This window comes from Anser anser (assembly GCF_964211835.1).
Source record: "Anser anser genome assembly, chromosome: 8".
Classification (NCBI taxonomy): domain Eukaryota; kingdom Metazoa; phylum Chordata; class Aves; order Anseriformes; family Anatidae; genus Anser; species Anser anser.
In genome coordinates, this window is record NC_139728.1 from 25201486 (window position 1) to 25217524 (window position 16039).

General features: G+C 42.8%; 1 protein-coding gene across 1 annotated transcript in view; it reads left to right on the forward strand.

Annotated features, from left to right (window-relative positions):
- The first annotated feature begins 1434 nt into the window (after nt 1–1434).
- The window catches only part of ELAVL4 (ELAV like RNA binding protein 4), a 79636-nt gene continuing 65031 nt past the window's right edge, over nt 1435–16039 (forward strand). The window contains exon 1 of the mRNA XM_083846616.1: nt 1435–1722. Within this exon, the coding sequence (XP_083702742.1) occupies nt 1705–1722 (18 nt within the window). The 5' untranslated portion in view covers nt 1435–1704. The remainder of the gene's footprint in view (nt 1723–16039) is intronic.

A 16039-nucleotide genomic window follows, 5' to 3' on the forward strand; every position in this document is an offset into this window, starting at 1 on the left:
TGCACCTACAAGTACAGCAACTCAACTCCGGTTCAGAGAGAAGTATTTTGTTATCAGTATAGTGATAAGGGGTAGAAGATTGTTCATATACTAAGATTGTTAGAATGTACCGAAAAAGTCAAACTTGTTTCCAGAAGAAAAAAATAAAATCTTAATTTAGGTTTGTCTGGTTTTCTGATAATTGCATTTTGAATCTCCACTTTTTAGAGTATTTATGTATTTTAGGCCCGCACAGACAGTATCACAGGTCCTTTCTGTCTGTGCTAGTTTCTCTAAAATGAGGATTTTGACCAAACTAATAGACAGATGAAGCCAAACAAACAAACTGATGCTATGCTAATTTCTGAAACAGATGGATCTGATCCAGTATTTGCTAGCAAATGTAATTCATTGTCAATCTAGCACAGAATCGTGTATGTCTTTCTGTATGTATGTATAGCATATAGGGAAAAATCTGGCTCAGGATACCCCACCCACAGCTAAATTTATACACAAAGAACTGAAAATCAAAGTGCATAAACGAGTACAAATACTGCCATCCTTCATGGAAGCAGAGATTAGACCCCTGTTTTGAAGTTTCAGGTACAGATCTTCAAACGGCCTGAGATGTTAGGGCTAGTCTTTCCTCACTGTGTGGTAGAAATACCCTTGAAATTAATGCAGGTTGGATATATGGTTTGCAGCACAAGAATACCACACTGTAAACTTTTAATTTTCTAGAGACAAGATATTTTATTTAAATGGCTGAGATTTTATTACCTTTAATCAAGCTCCCTGAGAAAAAGCCAATAAAAATGTAAATAGTTTTGCATCCAGCCTCCTGACCAGGCCATGCAATGAGACTGTGGGCCTGTTTTCTGAGGCAGTCTGTCTCTGCCGTTGGTGCATCTTCAGCTAAATTTAGCCTAATGTTAAGAATGACCTACACTGCAAGGAAATAAACTGTTTGAAAAAATATAGGACAAAGCTTATGTTTAAGGGAAAGCTTCCCACAATGTTCTATTTGTGGCACACGATCATACATTTGTGTCACATCATCTTATCCTTTCCTTGAGCATTGATTGAAAAAAAGAGGCTTTTTAACCTACTCAGAATTCTTCCCTGCACATCTTTATTGGAGGGGGTCACGGACCTGAGGAGAAACAAGGGAAGCACCTCCAAGCAGCGGGTACACACACACTGTATCCTGCCGGCTGCGTTTTATTTACTGACAGTTCCCAACTGCGAGGCACCTCCGTGCGTGACGGCCCCGGGAAGGAGCGGAGCCCACAGACCTGCTGGGTACGTTACCCCTGCTGGCTTCTCTCCTCCCCTCACCCGCCCTCCACGGTCCCCCTGCATGTATCTCACACCGCCCCCCTTCCCCACCCCAGCTGTCCCCTCGAGCTCCCCCGGCTGCCGCCGCCGAACGCGCAGCTGATTTTCCACGCCGCCTGAGGAAGATAAAAAGCCCTTCCCCGCTCCCCTCAGCCCCGTCTGCCCGGGCGCTGCCGCTGCCAAGATGGCGGCGCCGCCTCACGCCGCTGCGTAGTGCCGCGTCCCGCCCCGCCCGGCAGAGCGGGAGACCCCGTCGCCGCCACGTGCTGCCGTCGCGCGCGGTGCTGCAGCTGCTGCTGCTCCTGGTGCTGCTGCTCCTGCTCCTACTGCTGCTGGTGCTGCTGCTTCGGCCGCCGCCCCCGCGCCTCCTGCACCCCGCGGCGGAAGATGCGCGTGCAGTGTGCGGTGAGCCAAGGGGGGGCTGTTGGGGGGGGGGGGATGTAATTAAAGAGCTGCTAGCTCCTGCAATGGTTTACTCCAAGCTCAGCACCGCTTTATTTCAATATAGCGTGTAAATGGGGCAAAAAAGCAAGGTTGAGGCTTCTGTTGCCTCCTTATATTAGTGTAAGGCCACGTAGCTGTATTTAACAGTGAGGTTTAGTGTGCCAGCGCTTGGCCTTTTGTTGTAAAAAGAACTGGGGAGAGCACCTGATATATATATATATATATACCTGATATATATAAACCTATACCCGCTTATTTATTTAAAACCTCCTGAATATAGGAAGCCTTAAATGAGAGCACGGTGCTAGTGGCAGAGCAGCAGAAGCTGGGATGTATTCAGAGCAGACATGAAACTGATAGTCTAATTTTACTATCCACCCTGAGTGACATACAAAATAGTAAGGAAGCCTAAATGATGGAAAGTAAATTAGATTTTTAAATTAGGTAATGTTTGAAGGTGTTAGAGTATTATTACGTTTATTTCATTGTTAATATTCTGAGATGTTTTAGGAAAAAGTAAGGAAAGATAAATCATACCAAAATAATTTACATGACATTCTAAAAAAAAATCAATTACGATGTGAGGCTCATTGCTATGCAGAGGAAGAACCCTTTACACAGACATAAACCTTTTGTTTTACTCCACCTATTGAACAGAAAAACACAGACTGGGGAAAAGTGTGTGCCTGGCTTCGGTGGCGGGGCGGCTCGAGGTGGGCTGAGGAGATGGTGGCTCTTGAACCATGGCTCAGGGCCGCTCTGGTTGTGTGGCACTAGCATGCGTGCTTCTGCCTGAAAGGGTTTTTCTAAACGTGGGTAGCATCTCTTGTCCTCATACGGAAGGGACTATATACAAAATTAAACATATATAAATTTATATATATGATTTTATGTACTTATATTTAGTCCTCTGCTGAGAAGGAAATCCCTTGAATTCAGAAGCTTGATGTGACTGACATTAAGACGTGCTGTAGCTCTGGTTGAGTCAAGACCGCTGCCAGGCTCTGGGCTGGCCAGGCCACGTGGCAGAGGGAAGGGGACATTCTGTGGCTTGAGAGCCCGGGGTGCCCCTGCCACCTTCCAGAGGGGCCCGGGGTGTGCTGCCTGTGGCTGCCAGCTCTCCCCAGGCAGCTCAAGGCTTGCATTGGGCTGATGCGTGGAGATAGGCCCCAACAGGGCAGTCCTGGAAAGCCTGTCCATTTCTATTGAATTTAAGAGCATGTTTTAAGATGTAGAATTCTGGTTCTGCAGCATAGCTGCAGAAATAACTTTCTGAAGGATGGCTCCTGCTAAAGGCTTGCTACACAGAAACAGTCGGCACCTGCCTAGGCAGGGCGTGGGGTTTTGTCGGCAAGGTTTTGGGGAGACATGGAAGTTGTTAACTGCAGGTTGGTTGGGTGTTTGCATTCAGGCATTGTGGGTGGGAACACCTATTTTACCTGTTTTTATTTTTTCTCTGCGTACCTGGGGTTACTATGGCTTGAAGTCAGTAAACTTTATTTTCTAGAAATAGATGCATGGCAAATAAGTTCTTCAATAACTCTGCCGTGTCAGCATTCTTCTCGACTTGTTTCTATCAGCATTAGCCAACTCTTAGTGTTCAAATCAGCCTGGTAACAGTTTTGAAGAATTGCAGAAGTAATCCAAGCGGATGTATTTCCATGGAAGGATAGTACAGGAGGAAAGAAGTAAAACCTTAATACTGTGAGTTAGATTCCTATTATCTGTAACTGCTTTTTGGCCTTAGGGGAAGTTCATACCTAACAGTTAAATCTGTGTGAAATCACATCATATTTTTATATTGGTCTAGCTGCCTGGATAAAAGGAAAACAGGCGGAGTGTGGCGTTACTGATGTGGCAATGCATCGGGATCCATTTGCAGTTAGCTGTGGATTTGTTCAGGGTGAATGGGGGGAGTGTACAGTAATTATAATTCTGGCCTTGTGAGAATTATACTGTCCTAGGCAGGAAAGAAAGTGCTTCAAAACTAATTACAAAATATGCCTGTCATGCAGAGTTAAGTTTCTGTAGTGTTTGCTTCAGGTTTTTTTTTGAAAATTTGGGTGGAAGAATCCTACATCAAAACAACAAAGGAGTACAAACAAGATCTAGGATTAAACAGCAAGCAGAAAAATCATGACTGAACTCTGTAACGGTGACAAAATAATTGTGATCACTTACAATTAGCCTGTTTACTTCATGGTACCAATTCAGACTTTTCTAAGAAAGCATATACGCTTGTGTTTTTTAATTAGCTCTCCTTGATTTTTCTTGCATATCTTAATTAAAAGTTTGGTTGTTGTTGTTAATTATGATGTACTTGTTTAGCCTTTTGTTTAGTCTTTGTTCTGTTTATGAATGCCGCCTTCGAACAGCGTTGCTCTTACTCAAACATCTTGCATGATAGTTTTCCTCTGGGGTTACGGAAATGATAATCGGCCTTATGCTTGTGCTGTTTCCAGGTGCCAGTAAGAGACTCTCTGGAAATGATAGCTCAACAAACAGGGATTTTGTGTTTTGCTTTGACCTAGCACGGTTTGTCAGACTAAATTTTAAAGCATTAAGTGCTGGTCACTGGCCTGAACTGCTGGTGAGACTTTTGTGTCCCCTTTGGTTGAATTTAGAGTTCTGGTTATGGTGGTTTTCTTTTTTTTGTGTGTGTGGAAAGAGGCTTATAGTGGAGGATCTAACTGTGTGTTATACTTCCTGTAGCTTTTTAAACTTTATCAATTTGTTTTTCTCCCCAAATTGTTTGTAGCAAGTATAGCATAGAAGCACAGAAAACTCTTGACCTCTTGCAAAACAAAATATGTCAAATACTACAGTATATTACTGGATTCAAAAAGCAATTGACTTGTGAACCAGGCTTGATGAACCATTTTATTCACGATGTCTTTTCATTATTTATTCAGATAATTGATGCAGTGTTTGAAGTCCCCAAAGTGCACAGAAGCATCTGCAATTTCAATGACATAGTAAACTGTTTTTAAAGAAAAATGTACTTTTGTCCTCACAATAGAGAAAATATGCAGTCTTTGTTCCCATAATGATTTAAAGTTAATGCATGGGAGAGTGAGTTTGGGATTTCCATAAATTAAGGGTTTTTCCCACCTTTCAACAGTTGGTTTTAGTGCTGAAAAAAATACAGATTCTACACGGGTTTTGTAAGAATTCAGTAAGAAATTACTGTTCTGGTACCCCCAAACCACTTCTGATTATCAAAAGTAATAACAAATGTATTATTTGTGAAACTGTGCTTGTATGTTTCCAGTTCAAGAATACATTGAACAGATGCCTTCTATTCCTGTCCACTTTAGTATGTTTACTGTGCCTAGGTCATGTTCTTGTGTTTCTAAGTGCTCCTATAGCCTCTTCCTTCTAAATGCAGTCAGCTGCTCCCTGATTTGGTTTACATGCTCTTAGTGTCTCCCTCGGGTTTTCTCCATTCACCTATCTTTCACAACAGTCTCTGCAAGCTTTGTTAATCAGCTCATCCATTTGCATTAGAATATTTTTTCTTCAGTGCAAGAAAAATTGTTTGCACCCGTCAGTGCTTGCTGTCATTCCTTAGTTTAGAGCAAATCTGTCCCTGCTTCCTGGTTTATTATCAAATATATCACTTGCTGTACTGCTAGCTAAACCTATGCTTCCCTATGGTGTTTTTTTTTGCATGTGTGTCCCACCTATGTTTTCTGGCCCCTTGCCTGCCTTTTAAAGAAGAAAAAAATCTTTTCTTCATGATTGATTTCTTCCACTTGGTTCCTTTCATTTTCTTCACTGGCTAGTAGTTTTGTCACTTCAGGGATTTCATGCACTATTTCCAACACAGTTGACTTTATGTGAACCGTTGTGCTCCATATTTCCATGCAATGTATAGCTAAACAGTCTTCGCATCTTGTTGCTCAAGTTTGTCTTTTATTTTTAGCTTTCTTCCAGTTGGGCACACTGGCTTGCTATAAAACAAAAATACACCTGGTGCTTTCTTATGGGTAATACATAAGTAGTGGGTTTTCTAACCTTCCCAGCAAGCCTGTTCATGGTGTATCCTTTCTGTATTTACTTTTGCTTAAGAAGGCATAATTGCAAAATTCTTGTAGTGAGTGTTTTTACACCCCAATTCATGCACTTTGCCATCCTTGCTAGCTTCTAGTTGCAGTAACCATGTGAAGCTACGTTTGACTAAGCTGTTGCTCACTGCTTAAGCAGAACTCCAATCCTCCATAGTATATAAAAATGGTTATCACTTAGTAGAACCGCCTTCATTGGAGAGGCTTTCTAGGTCAAAAGAGATGGCCTGGCACCCTGGGGGGAAGGAAGACTTGCCCATCTCAGTGCATATTGCCCACTAAGATTTTAAAGCCTTGCCCTCCTGGGAGGGTTCTCCTACCAGCTGCAGGATCCTAAAGCCCACCACTGCTGCAGGCTGGGCTGTAGGTTACAGAACACTTACTTGCCTCCTCATGCCTCCTGTTCTGTTGAAGTATTAACAGCTGCAGTTAATCTGCTTCAACTTGTTAAGGGATATGATGAGTGGCTGGCTGTTGCAGTTGCAGAGGACTGATTTTTAATGAAGAAGGGAGGACTAAAAATGAACTTGCAGAAAGAAGTCTTGGGACATGACCGTGTTTCATGTGCTGCTGGGATGTGTCCTTGCTGTTCTGTAGTCCCTGGGATCTACGTACACTTGCTGGAAAGGTTACTCTTGCGGTAGTTGTGTGAGGGGTCTGAGTCCTGAGTAGGACTTGGATGTAAGAAGGGAGAACCTGCAGGAAAGCCCACTGTGGGGTTTGCAGTGGCTTGTTCAAGCTGACAGGTGTGTGGTACAGAGGAAGGAGCAAGAAGATCAAAAGCAGCAAGTGCTGTTTATTTGTCATGCGATTCTATGACATGCTGGGTGCTTTCCAGTCCATCAGCTAACTTACACTGGCTGTGAATGTCAGGAGGCTTATTTCACATGATCTGTGAAGCCTCTCTACTTTTTCCCCAGTAAGTCAGCCTTGTGATGCCTTCACACTCACAGGACAGCCAAATTTCCCACCTTACCAGTGGGACCTTAGAGGAAGAGAAGCTGCTGCTGCTGCTCCACATTCCCCACAGCTGGCAGTGAGACTGGAGGGGTGCGAAACTTTCTTGCTAGCCCAGACATCTTCCTCTGGCGGAGGAAGGAAAGAAATTGGTGCCAGACTTCTCTCCTCTTGTCCTCTGCTGGTATGTGGGGGAAGATATTAAGGTCAGCCCCAGGCTCTGTGTGCTGTGACAGCGTAGGTTGTTCCCTTTACACAGATGGTCTAGCTAATGAGAGTACACTGCTGAGTAGAGTTCTGAATCAGGGTTATTAGCACCCAGAACTAGCTACCCTTTATGGAACCACATAGTTGAAAGAAATCCCTGTAATACCAGGTTGCTGTGTGCAGTACAGGCACTTCTTGGATCTGTGTGCCTGTCTGCCTCTTGCTGATCTTACCCTACAGATGTTTACGGGGATGTCAAAGCCCGCCCTGTCCTCCTGGAAGGTGTGCTCTCAGTATGATGGGAGTTGCGTGGGTTTGTCCTTTCCATCCATTCTCTCAAACAGAGCAGTCTCTTCACAGACTGAGAGGTGGGGATTTGCCGTTCCTGCCCTGGCCCAGAGCTTAAAAGCTCCTGGTGCAGGTGGAGGCTGCAGGTGAGGCCTGTTGGGGCAGGTGAGGCCAAGGAGCTCCCCGGCAGCAGCACAATCTGAGGCTTCCCTGCTTGCTTGTCTCTGAACCTAATGCTGTGCCCTGCAGGCTATTCTCCTGGAAACCTGTTTGAAACTTGGCCAGGCTGTGTTGCGTATTTAGCATCAAACAATGCTTTTGGGATCCTCTGTGGTACGGGACTGTCATCGGCTGACGTGCTTGTTTCTCCTCTCCGTTAACCCGTCAGCCCTGCCGCTCAGCGGCCACACTAGCAGAATGGTTAAGCTGAGTTTACAGACATGAGAGGGAAGTGCTGATGTACAAATTACATACACCAGAGCATCTGGCCTGTCCATCTTAATACGAACCTTACAAGCAATCTCTTGTGTAGAAACTGAAGTTTTCCTGGGTTTTAAAATAGCTGACTAAAGTAAAGCCTTCACTAAGTTTGGTGTTGGGGTTTTTAAAACTATTTCCCTCAGTTTTGAGGAAGCATTTGGAGCAAGGTATTACTGTTCACTTTCATGTGTTTTTTCCCCAATGTTCATTTTTAGTATCTATTCTTATTTTGGTTTGCATAGTTGATGTGACTGTATGTCAGATGTCTTTCCTTCATTCATTACTTAATGCTTAGGAAACATGTAATAGTGTCTAGTTTTGACAGATTTTTTTAATAAATTACTGTTATGATTTTATGATATAATGGAAAAGTTGGCCCTGCTTCCCACATGGAGCAGTGAGTGATGGGATTCAGGGCATTCCTTGCTTCAGGAAATTCTGCATCTGTCAGCAACATGTGCAGAAGCGCAGTCTTGTCGTGGGTCTTCTCGTAGCCCCTGGTGTCACGGGCACAGGCTGTGCATGTGAAGTGTCTGAAGTCACGAACTGATGCCAGTGGGAAGGGCAAAAGAAAGGCTTGGTGTGCTTAATGTAATCTGGGTGCTGAGGAGACGCTGCCATGTTCTGCACCGGTGGCATTGAAGTCTTTGTGCACTAGCATATGGTAGATGAAAAGTGACAAAGGCGGGAATAAATAAAGCCATGTCATCATTCACCAGCCTGGGATGCTCTGCTCACCAGCTGAAGTGGGTGGCTTCCTGCACAGATGACAGCACCTAAGTAATTGGCCTCGTTTTCAATGTTGAACACCTCTGGTCATCAGCAATGTCAGTGGGAGTTACTGGTTAATAGTTTCATTGTGCCTTAAATTTAAATAGTGCTGTTAACCTGAAAGGTCAGAAGCTGAAATCTGTACTAACAAACCATACCATTTTATGATGGGCATATGGATTTGCTATCTGATATTTTAACAGGAAGCAAAAGATCATCCAGACAATAGAAATGGAAGGAAAGAATCAAGGGAAAGAGAAAATAGTTGCATGCTATAAGAAATTTTTTTAAGGACTCAGCAGTTGAAACTTTAAAATCTTACGCAGCATCACTGCATTTGTCAGTGTTGCCTGTATTTACAGAAACGACCTCTGCAACAGCAGAAAAATTCGATCTCTTAATTGACGCAGTTCTTTTAACCAAGTATGTTCTTTGCTCACTAGGTATATGTTGGTCACTCACACTCTTTTTAAATATTTTTAAGTGATTTTTTTTACTTGATATATATTTCTGTTGGTGCTGGGCTATGGAAAATGGTTAAAATAGCGGTCTGTTAGGTTTATTGGGTGAGTTTAAAGTTCCTTCATTGTTTGATGTCAGAAGAACAATTAAGTTTTATCTGAGCAGAGCAGGGTGTCCCTAGATGCAGGTTACAACACATCCAGTGATACTATTAAAAGGAAGATTGTTTGTTGTTGCATTGGGGAATCCTTATAAAACATCAGGAAAACTGCCTGGAAGAATGTGTTCAAGAAATAGAATGGAATACTCTTAAACTGCGGGGTGATGGCCTGTAGCTGGATAGATTTTGAGTAGCTGTTCTGATGTGATTGTTGCTTTTCTCAACAGTTATAAATTGGATGTGCTGGAACTTGTTGTTGTTGGGCTTCTGCTGCTTGGAGTGCTGGAATTGGCTTTCAGTCATGGTCCGGAGTCGAAGCTTTTCTTACTAATTAGGAAGCATCTAGTTTGGAGTTCATGAAACAAACCTCAGTGAAGATTGCTAAGTGTTGGGCTCTCTTATTTTGCTGAGGTGCTTGTGTGCTTCCAGAGATGGGCTTTTACAAGTGCAGACCAACAGATCCTTGCACGGTTGGCTTTGTTCAGCTGGTACAGGTGTTGTTAATGCAGGTGTTTCGTAATCCCTTGTCTGGTTCCCTGGGCTGTCTGAAACTTGCTTCACGTTAATTGCTGCTTGAACTTAACTGCTCTGGGGAATTGCACCAGATACTGTATGGTAATGGTCAGAGACCCCAAGGAGGCCAAAGCTGAGATAATCTAGTGTCTAGGAGACTGGACAGGACGGTAGGAACCCATTGGTCAGCCTGTGGTGGCATTGGTGTGACCAGAGGGAGGCTCTGGCTGAGCCAGGCTCCCCTGGCAGTCACTGGAGATTGGCTTGATGCATTGCTGGCGAGGTCAAGAGCATGATAACCTAAAGGATGTCTAGAAGAGGGTGGGTGAACTGTGCCTTGAAAGTGAGACCATTTCTCATAACTGCTTGTATGAGGAGGTTTGGAGAGAAGAGCCCAGCTGTGGTCCTGCACTGTCAGGTGAGGTCAGTCCTGCACTACCCCGGGGCTGCTGGAGTTCGTATCCTTGTGGACAGATTTTGTTGCGGACAAAAAAAAAAATAAAAAGGTAGAGAGGGGAAAGAAAACATCCTAGCTCCTGCTTCACCTCTTTTACCTGGCTATCGAATTAAAAGTCGGCCTGAAGCAGTGAAGCACGTATGCTGATCAGAGCATAAACCTGCCCTCATGCTAACCTGCCAGCTTCTGCAGCTCAGCCCCATGGATCCCTGGAAATCCAAGCATGCTATGGATTACTTGGGAATTGTGACCCAAGACTTTTTATTAGGAAATTAAGCCTTTAGACAAGATTTTATAGCCATAAATGAATTTCAAATAGATTTCTTTTAAGTATATGTTGTTAAAAATACCCATTGTTCATCTGTATTAGTTTAAAGAAAGTTGAAAATGACCTGCTAAAATACATCTGACATTACAAAAAGTAGTGTAATGAAGGTCATAAATGCACTTGGAAACTTGTAGGGATTGGATAGGAAAGACTTAAGGCTTTTGGACTGGTGAGAGTCATCTGGATCCCAGGATGTGAGCTCCATAAACTGTGGAGAGCAAGAAGAGCCCAGCATGATTTTTCTTGTAGGTGCCTTCCTCTGGCCCCTTCCTGTTTGTATGTCAGTGTGGAGAGTTCGGAGTCATCCTTGGTCCTTTCTGCAGTTCTGTACCTGCTTTGTTTTTTTCACCTTTTCCCCTCTGTACTTCATTGTCTTAGTTCTTGTTACTGTTATAAAACTGTCACTTCTGGAATCCAGATTATACAATAAAAAGATGAGTCATGTTCATAAGGGAGCTATTTATTCCTGAGTTTTGGTTTTGGGGTGCACTTGAAGCAATTTATTTAACCCTTAACTTTTTATCTGTAAAAATGAAAGGGGTAGAATAAAATGGATGTAGTTGAGAAGCTTCCTGCAGAGATGCTTGCAAGTACAAGAGTAAGCTCTGGGATGTGAGGCAAGCTTGATTTATGTAGCCAGGACACTTAAAACTTTTTTCTCCTTTTAAGCACCTAGGGTTTGGGTAGTATGGTGATTACTGCGAGGTACATGATGGGTCTGACCCAGGTGAGACTGAGATCTTTAAATGTGAAGTTGTAAGGCTTGTTTACATTCTGCCTACTGTTATTAAAATACTCTGTGTAAGTGCCAGCTGTTCTAACGAGAAGTAATTGGGACAATTAATAGCTCTTGACACTTTTTATTGTCTTTATTCTCTTTTGTATCTTCCCTGGCTCTGCATCCTTCCTGTGTAATTGCAAGTTGCAGGAGACGTAACCCTTCTGTATGCTGCTTGTCAGGCTCCTTTGATTCCTGCTGCACCTCTTCTCTGATCTGTTCTCCTACCAGCCACCTTGCGTTCTTCCCCAGATCTCCTTCTGATCGCAGTCTCAAAGCTTGGAAACATCACCTCATTAATCCCCCTTTCAGCTTCTTAGCTTTGTTCTTATTATTGATATTATTATTTGGCCTGAGTGCAAGCCATATAGAGCACCATTACAGATGAGTTTAAACTAGATCCATCAACTTTTCTAAAATTAGGCAATACTGGCTGAAGGACCTTATTCACATTTTTATGAGGGTTTTTGTGCTCACACAGATGCATTAAAAATGGCTGAACTCATGTAAATCTCCGTGGTAAGGCTAGACTTCTACAGTGTCTAGGTCCTTTCATTATTTACAAGTAAATACATTTTAAAAATGCAGTCATAAATCTTTGAAAACTTCTTCATTTGTGCTCGGTAGAAACTTTGCTAACTGTATTACGCAAAATTGGCAGCACGTAGAAATGTTTTAACTCTCTCTGTAGGTAGGGTTGAATCCTGCTTATAGCAATGGCAAAGCAAGCTGCAGAATTTATGATGTCTGCTATTGAATCCAAGTTTTAATATCTCTAAATTTAAAAGGAAGAAAACAAAATCAGGGGACCGAAAGCATTGAAATGTGTATTCCTGAGGCAAAAGTGAAGTAACCAGGGACTGGGGGGAGAAGAATTAGGCGCATCTCTCGGTGCTGTATCAACCTAGCATATAGGCTGCCTCTCGCTTTCCAGCTTTGCAGCGCTGACTGTGGTTCTTTAAAATGTATTGAAGTTTGGCCAGAGAAGATGAGCGATGTGACCGAGGGATGCAGTGTGTTAGTCGGGAGCTGGAGCAGAGCGTGGGGCTGGGGCTGGCTGTGGGGGGCTGGCCACCTCTTCAGGTGGTCCAGGTGCTCACCCTCATGGGAAGGCTTTGCTGGGATGGCAGATGCTTTTACGTGAGGAGTAGACTCTCATTTTCCTCTTGCCTTTCTCCTCTTCTTACTAGGTAGGCCAAATATTTCTGCAAATTCTCCAGCTCCTGTTCATTGTCCCCTTCCTCAGCATTGCCTGCACTGTTCCCCTTGCTGACCCCTCATCATTCTTCCCTGTTGGATTTTACATGTGGGGCTGGGAGGGCTTGCTAACAGCATCTCTGCTTTCTTGTGTAACCACATGAGGAGCTTTTCCAGGCTGTCACCGACTTCCTAGATGCATGTGTGCTTATTCACTGCCATGTATGCATGTCCGTATCGGTGTGGGTGCCCAGTTTCCAGCTTTGAATGTGAGATGTCTCATATCGATGAGACTTCTCTCCTGATCAGAGCTATTTACATCTACTCATTTGGTTACCTCTGTGCTCTGCTGTGCCCTTGAGAGCTTTATTCCAGTCTCCCAGCATTCGAACATAAGTATCCACAGTGGGATTTGCAAATACACACATCTTTGGAAAATTGGTGCGTGATACTTAGAGCAGCTATGCAGCATTCAAATTACGCATGTCATAAGGCATGAAAAAAGTGGGCAAGCAATGTTAAATAGTATATTTGTACAAAAGCAGCTGAATTGTGACTTCTGTGGGAACTGGAACTGCTTGCCCAAGTTTCATGTATCAGAATTCCTCATTTAGTTAGTCTTACAGGTATGTAGGAGAGTCTTTTCCGTTGGTTTTTTTTTCAGCTTGTCTTTTTACTCCTGGCTATTTTGAGGAGCTAGATCTCAACTACTCCTGGATTTTTCTTTCTGGGCACAGATCAAAAAGGTGACAGGCTTGTGAGGTAGATTCATGTTGTATTTAATCTCCACAGCATCAGGAGGAATCTCAGCACAGCTGGTACTACATTGCATCAGCCCAGGGCTTGTGCAGCTTGTCGGTGGGTCCGTGACAGGCAGAATGGGAGGCAGGGATGGGTTCCTGCAATCCCCAGAGGATCTTCAAATGACAGGAATAAGTAAGCTCCAAACCACATCGGTCATCCTTTGTTTCATCTGTCGCCTCAAAAACGTGCACTATTTCAACTGTGGATCTCTAAACTTTTTGTGGGTAGTGTTTGATTATGACTACCACTTTATGTTTGTCATAGTGAAACCTTAAATTTTTAACTCTTTTCCTCAAATACGAGAATTCACTAACCTCAAAGAGCAGTTGCCCAGAGAAAATTGCAGTGTCATGCAACGTTGGTCTTGATCACACACTCCTGCTTCATTTCCACGGGGCAGCTGGTAAGGTGTCTTATTTCGGTGGTGGTTCTTTAAACTGTTCAGTAGCTAAATAAGCTGATTTTGTTTATACAGCAGATAGTAAGCTGTTCAAGTAAGGAGGGGGGTGAATGTCAGTGTATGTGTGAGTACACTGCTCAGTGATCAGTGTTCCTCTACCCCCGGTCCATCCAGCCTCCTGTACACATGCATAGAGAATGACAGTCTGCTGGGTTGGACTAATTTTTTTCATGTTCTGAAGTCTGTCTCTGGGCCAAATTGTCTGTTGCATCTTACCAAAGCCCTAAGTTGGGTAGAAAAGCTTCCAGCATCCCTGAATTGCATGCTTAGCTTCACATTTCCCTGTGATTTTTTGTGGAGGGTTTCAGAATAGTTTCTCTGTATGTTTGTAAGGGGTTTGCACCCTGATAAACTCCCTCTGTGTTCTGTTGCTCTTTTTAGCTAGATTGATGCAGTGAGGTTTCCATTGGTGTACATGGTGGATGAGACTTTAAATTACTATGAGATCTGCTGATGAAAATGCTACGTGTAAGCTCAGTGTTGTTAAAGATAGTGTTGATGTGATATCTTGAACTGGAGACTGTTTCTGCAGAGGTTCTTGAATTACTGCATAGGGCAAACCCTAGTGCTTGGATCGTGTAATGTCCTTTCCTAGCCCGTTGTTTTCTATTAAATCACTTGATAGCTCAAATCCACCTCCTATTCTTGCATGCTTCTCCTTTGTTCCTCATCTACCTGCGCCCTACCATCTATCGAACAACAAAATATTCTTTGATCAGAATAAAATATTAACTTTATGATAGAGATGTTTGAGGAAAGAATAAATGTAGTTCTAGGCATAAATGTTTAGCCCTCTGGAAGAGTGGGAAATGAGAAGATGGAAAATGCCAGGTTGTAGTTCGCAGGCAGCAGCACTTAAATGGTTTGCTATAATCATATTAGGATAGAATTAAACTGAATTCTTTATTTTGTACTGCAGTGAAATAGGACTGTTAGTGATCATTTTCTCCTCCCTCTTGCTTTGATGATTAGCGTGGAAACTCGAGCAGCAAAAATTACAGGAGTTCTGCAGCAGTGCACAGAGGAACTGGTGTGAAAGAGTCGGAGTTGGAGTTTTGTGCCCATGCACATGAGAGCTCTGGTGCTTTCCTAATAGACTGAAAATGAGACTACTGCTGCTTTATAAGAGGTCTGTTCCAGCCACATTGCTCTACAGCTTGGCAGATGGTGGCATGTGAATGGTTTCATATTGATTGGATGGATTTGCCTCGGGGTAAGAGGAGTGTGGGGCCTTAAAGATGCACTTCTAGCTTTTTTTCTTTTTGTTTAGGGGGGGAAAAATGTATATTTATAAAACACTTCTCTCAAAATCAGAGGAGTATGTGGTAATCAAAGCACTGAAGTTACCTGGAAATAAAAAGTCCTTAAATAGATTATCACAAAGACCAGAAAGCCAAGAGTACTTATTTACTAAATGATTACGCTTTTACATTAGAAGAAAGTGACACTTTTAATTAGTGTTCAAGGCATATGGTGAATGAGAAAATAAGCTTATTTCATGCAAACAGAAATCGATGCAAATAACCTTTCTCCTTGTATAAAAAGGGATGACTTGAAACTCAATACATATTCAAGAAGGTTAAGTCATTACTGCATCACTTTAATATTAGTTAAAGGCCAACAAAGAAAATCACTACTCTGCATATACTTACTCAGCAAGGATTGCTATATATGAAAGAATTAGCTTGATGGTACTTTGTAGGGGAAAAATCCAAAGAAGCCCTTGTCTGTATCATGCTTTTATTCTTTAACCTCAGTAAATAACCTCTTGGGTTCAGCCTTAGCACAGGTAGTTGCCAGAGATCTTGTAATTCTCATAGTGAGCTATCCTGGCTCATGAAGACGCCTGATTATCTTAGCTCATTGTTGCTTCTCACACCTCTGGTTTACGCTCTAATCTCGTAAGTGTTGTTTCTAAATCCTTCAATACGAAATAAGTCTTTAAAAGTTTGTACAGCACCTAGGGCAAAGGATCCCAATCTCATTCAAGCCTCCGGGTGTTGCTGTAGAGCATTGGGTGAGTTTATATATAAATATTTTATAGTAATAGAAGTATTCCTTGAGGTATTTGGCCTTAAAGAGGGGAGGAGGGGAAAAAAAAGCACTTGCAGATGTGGGAACAGGGGGGAGTTAGATAAATCAGGAGGCTTATGCACTGTTGAAAAGTGTATCCTTCCCTTGTATTTGTCTTGTGCTTTGATGGGTGCAACAGTGATTTCATAAGTGAATTTAAGCCAAAATACGTCATAGCAGTATCTTATCAAGTTGTCTTCAAATTTGCTTGAAGGTATAGTTCATATTTTTCTAACAGACTCTCCCCACATGTGAATTATTTGTACGCTGAATTTT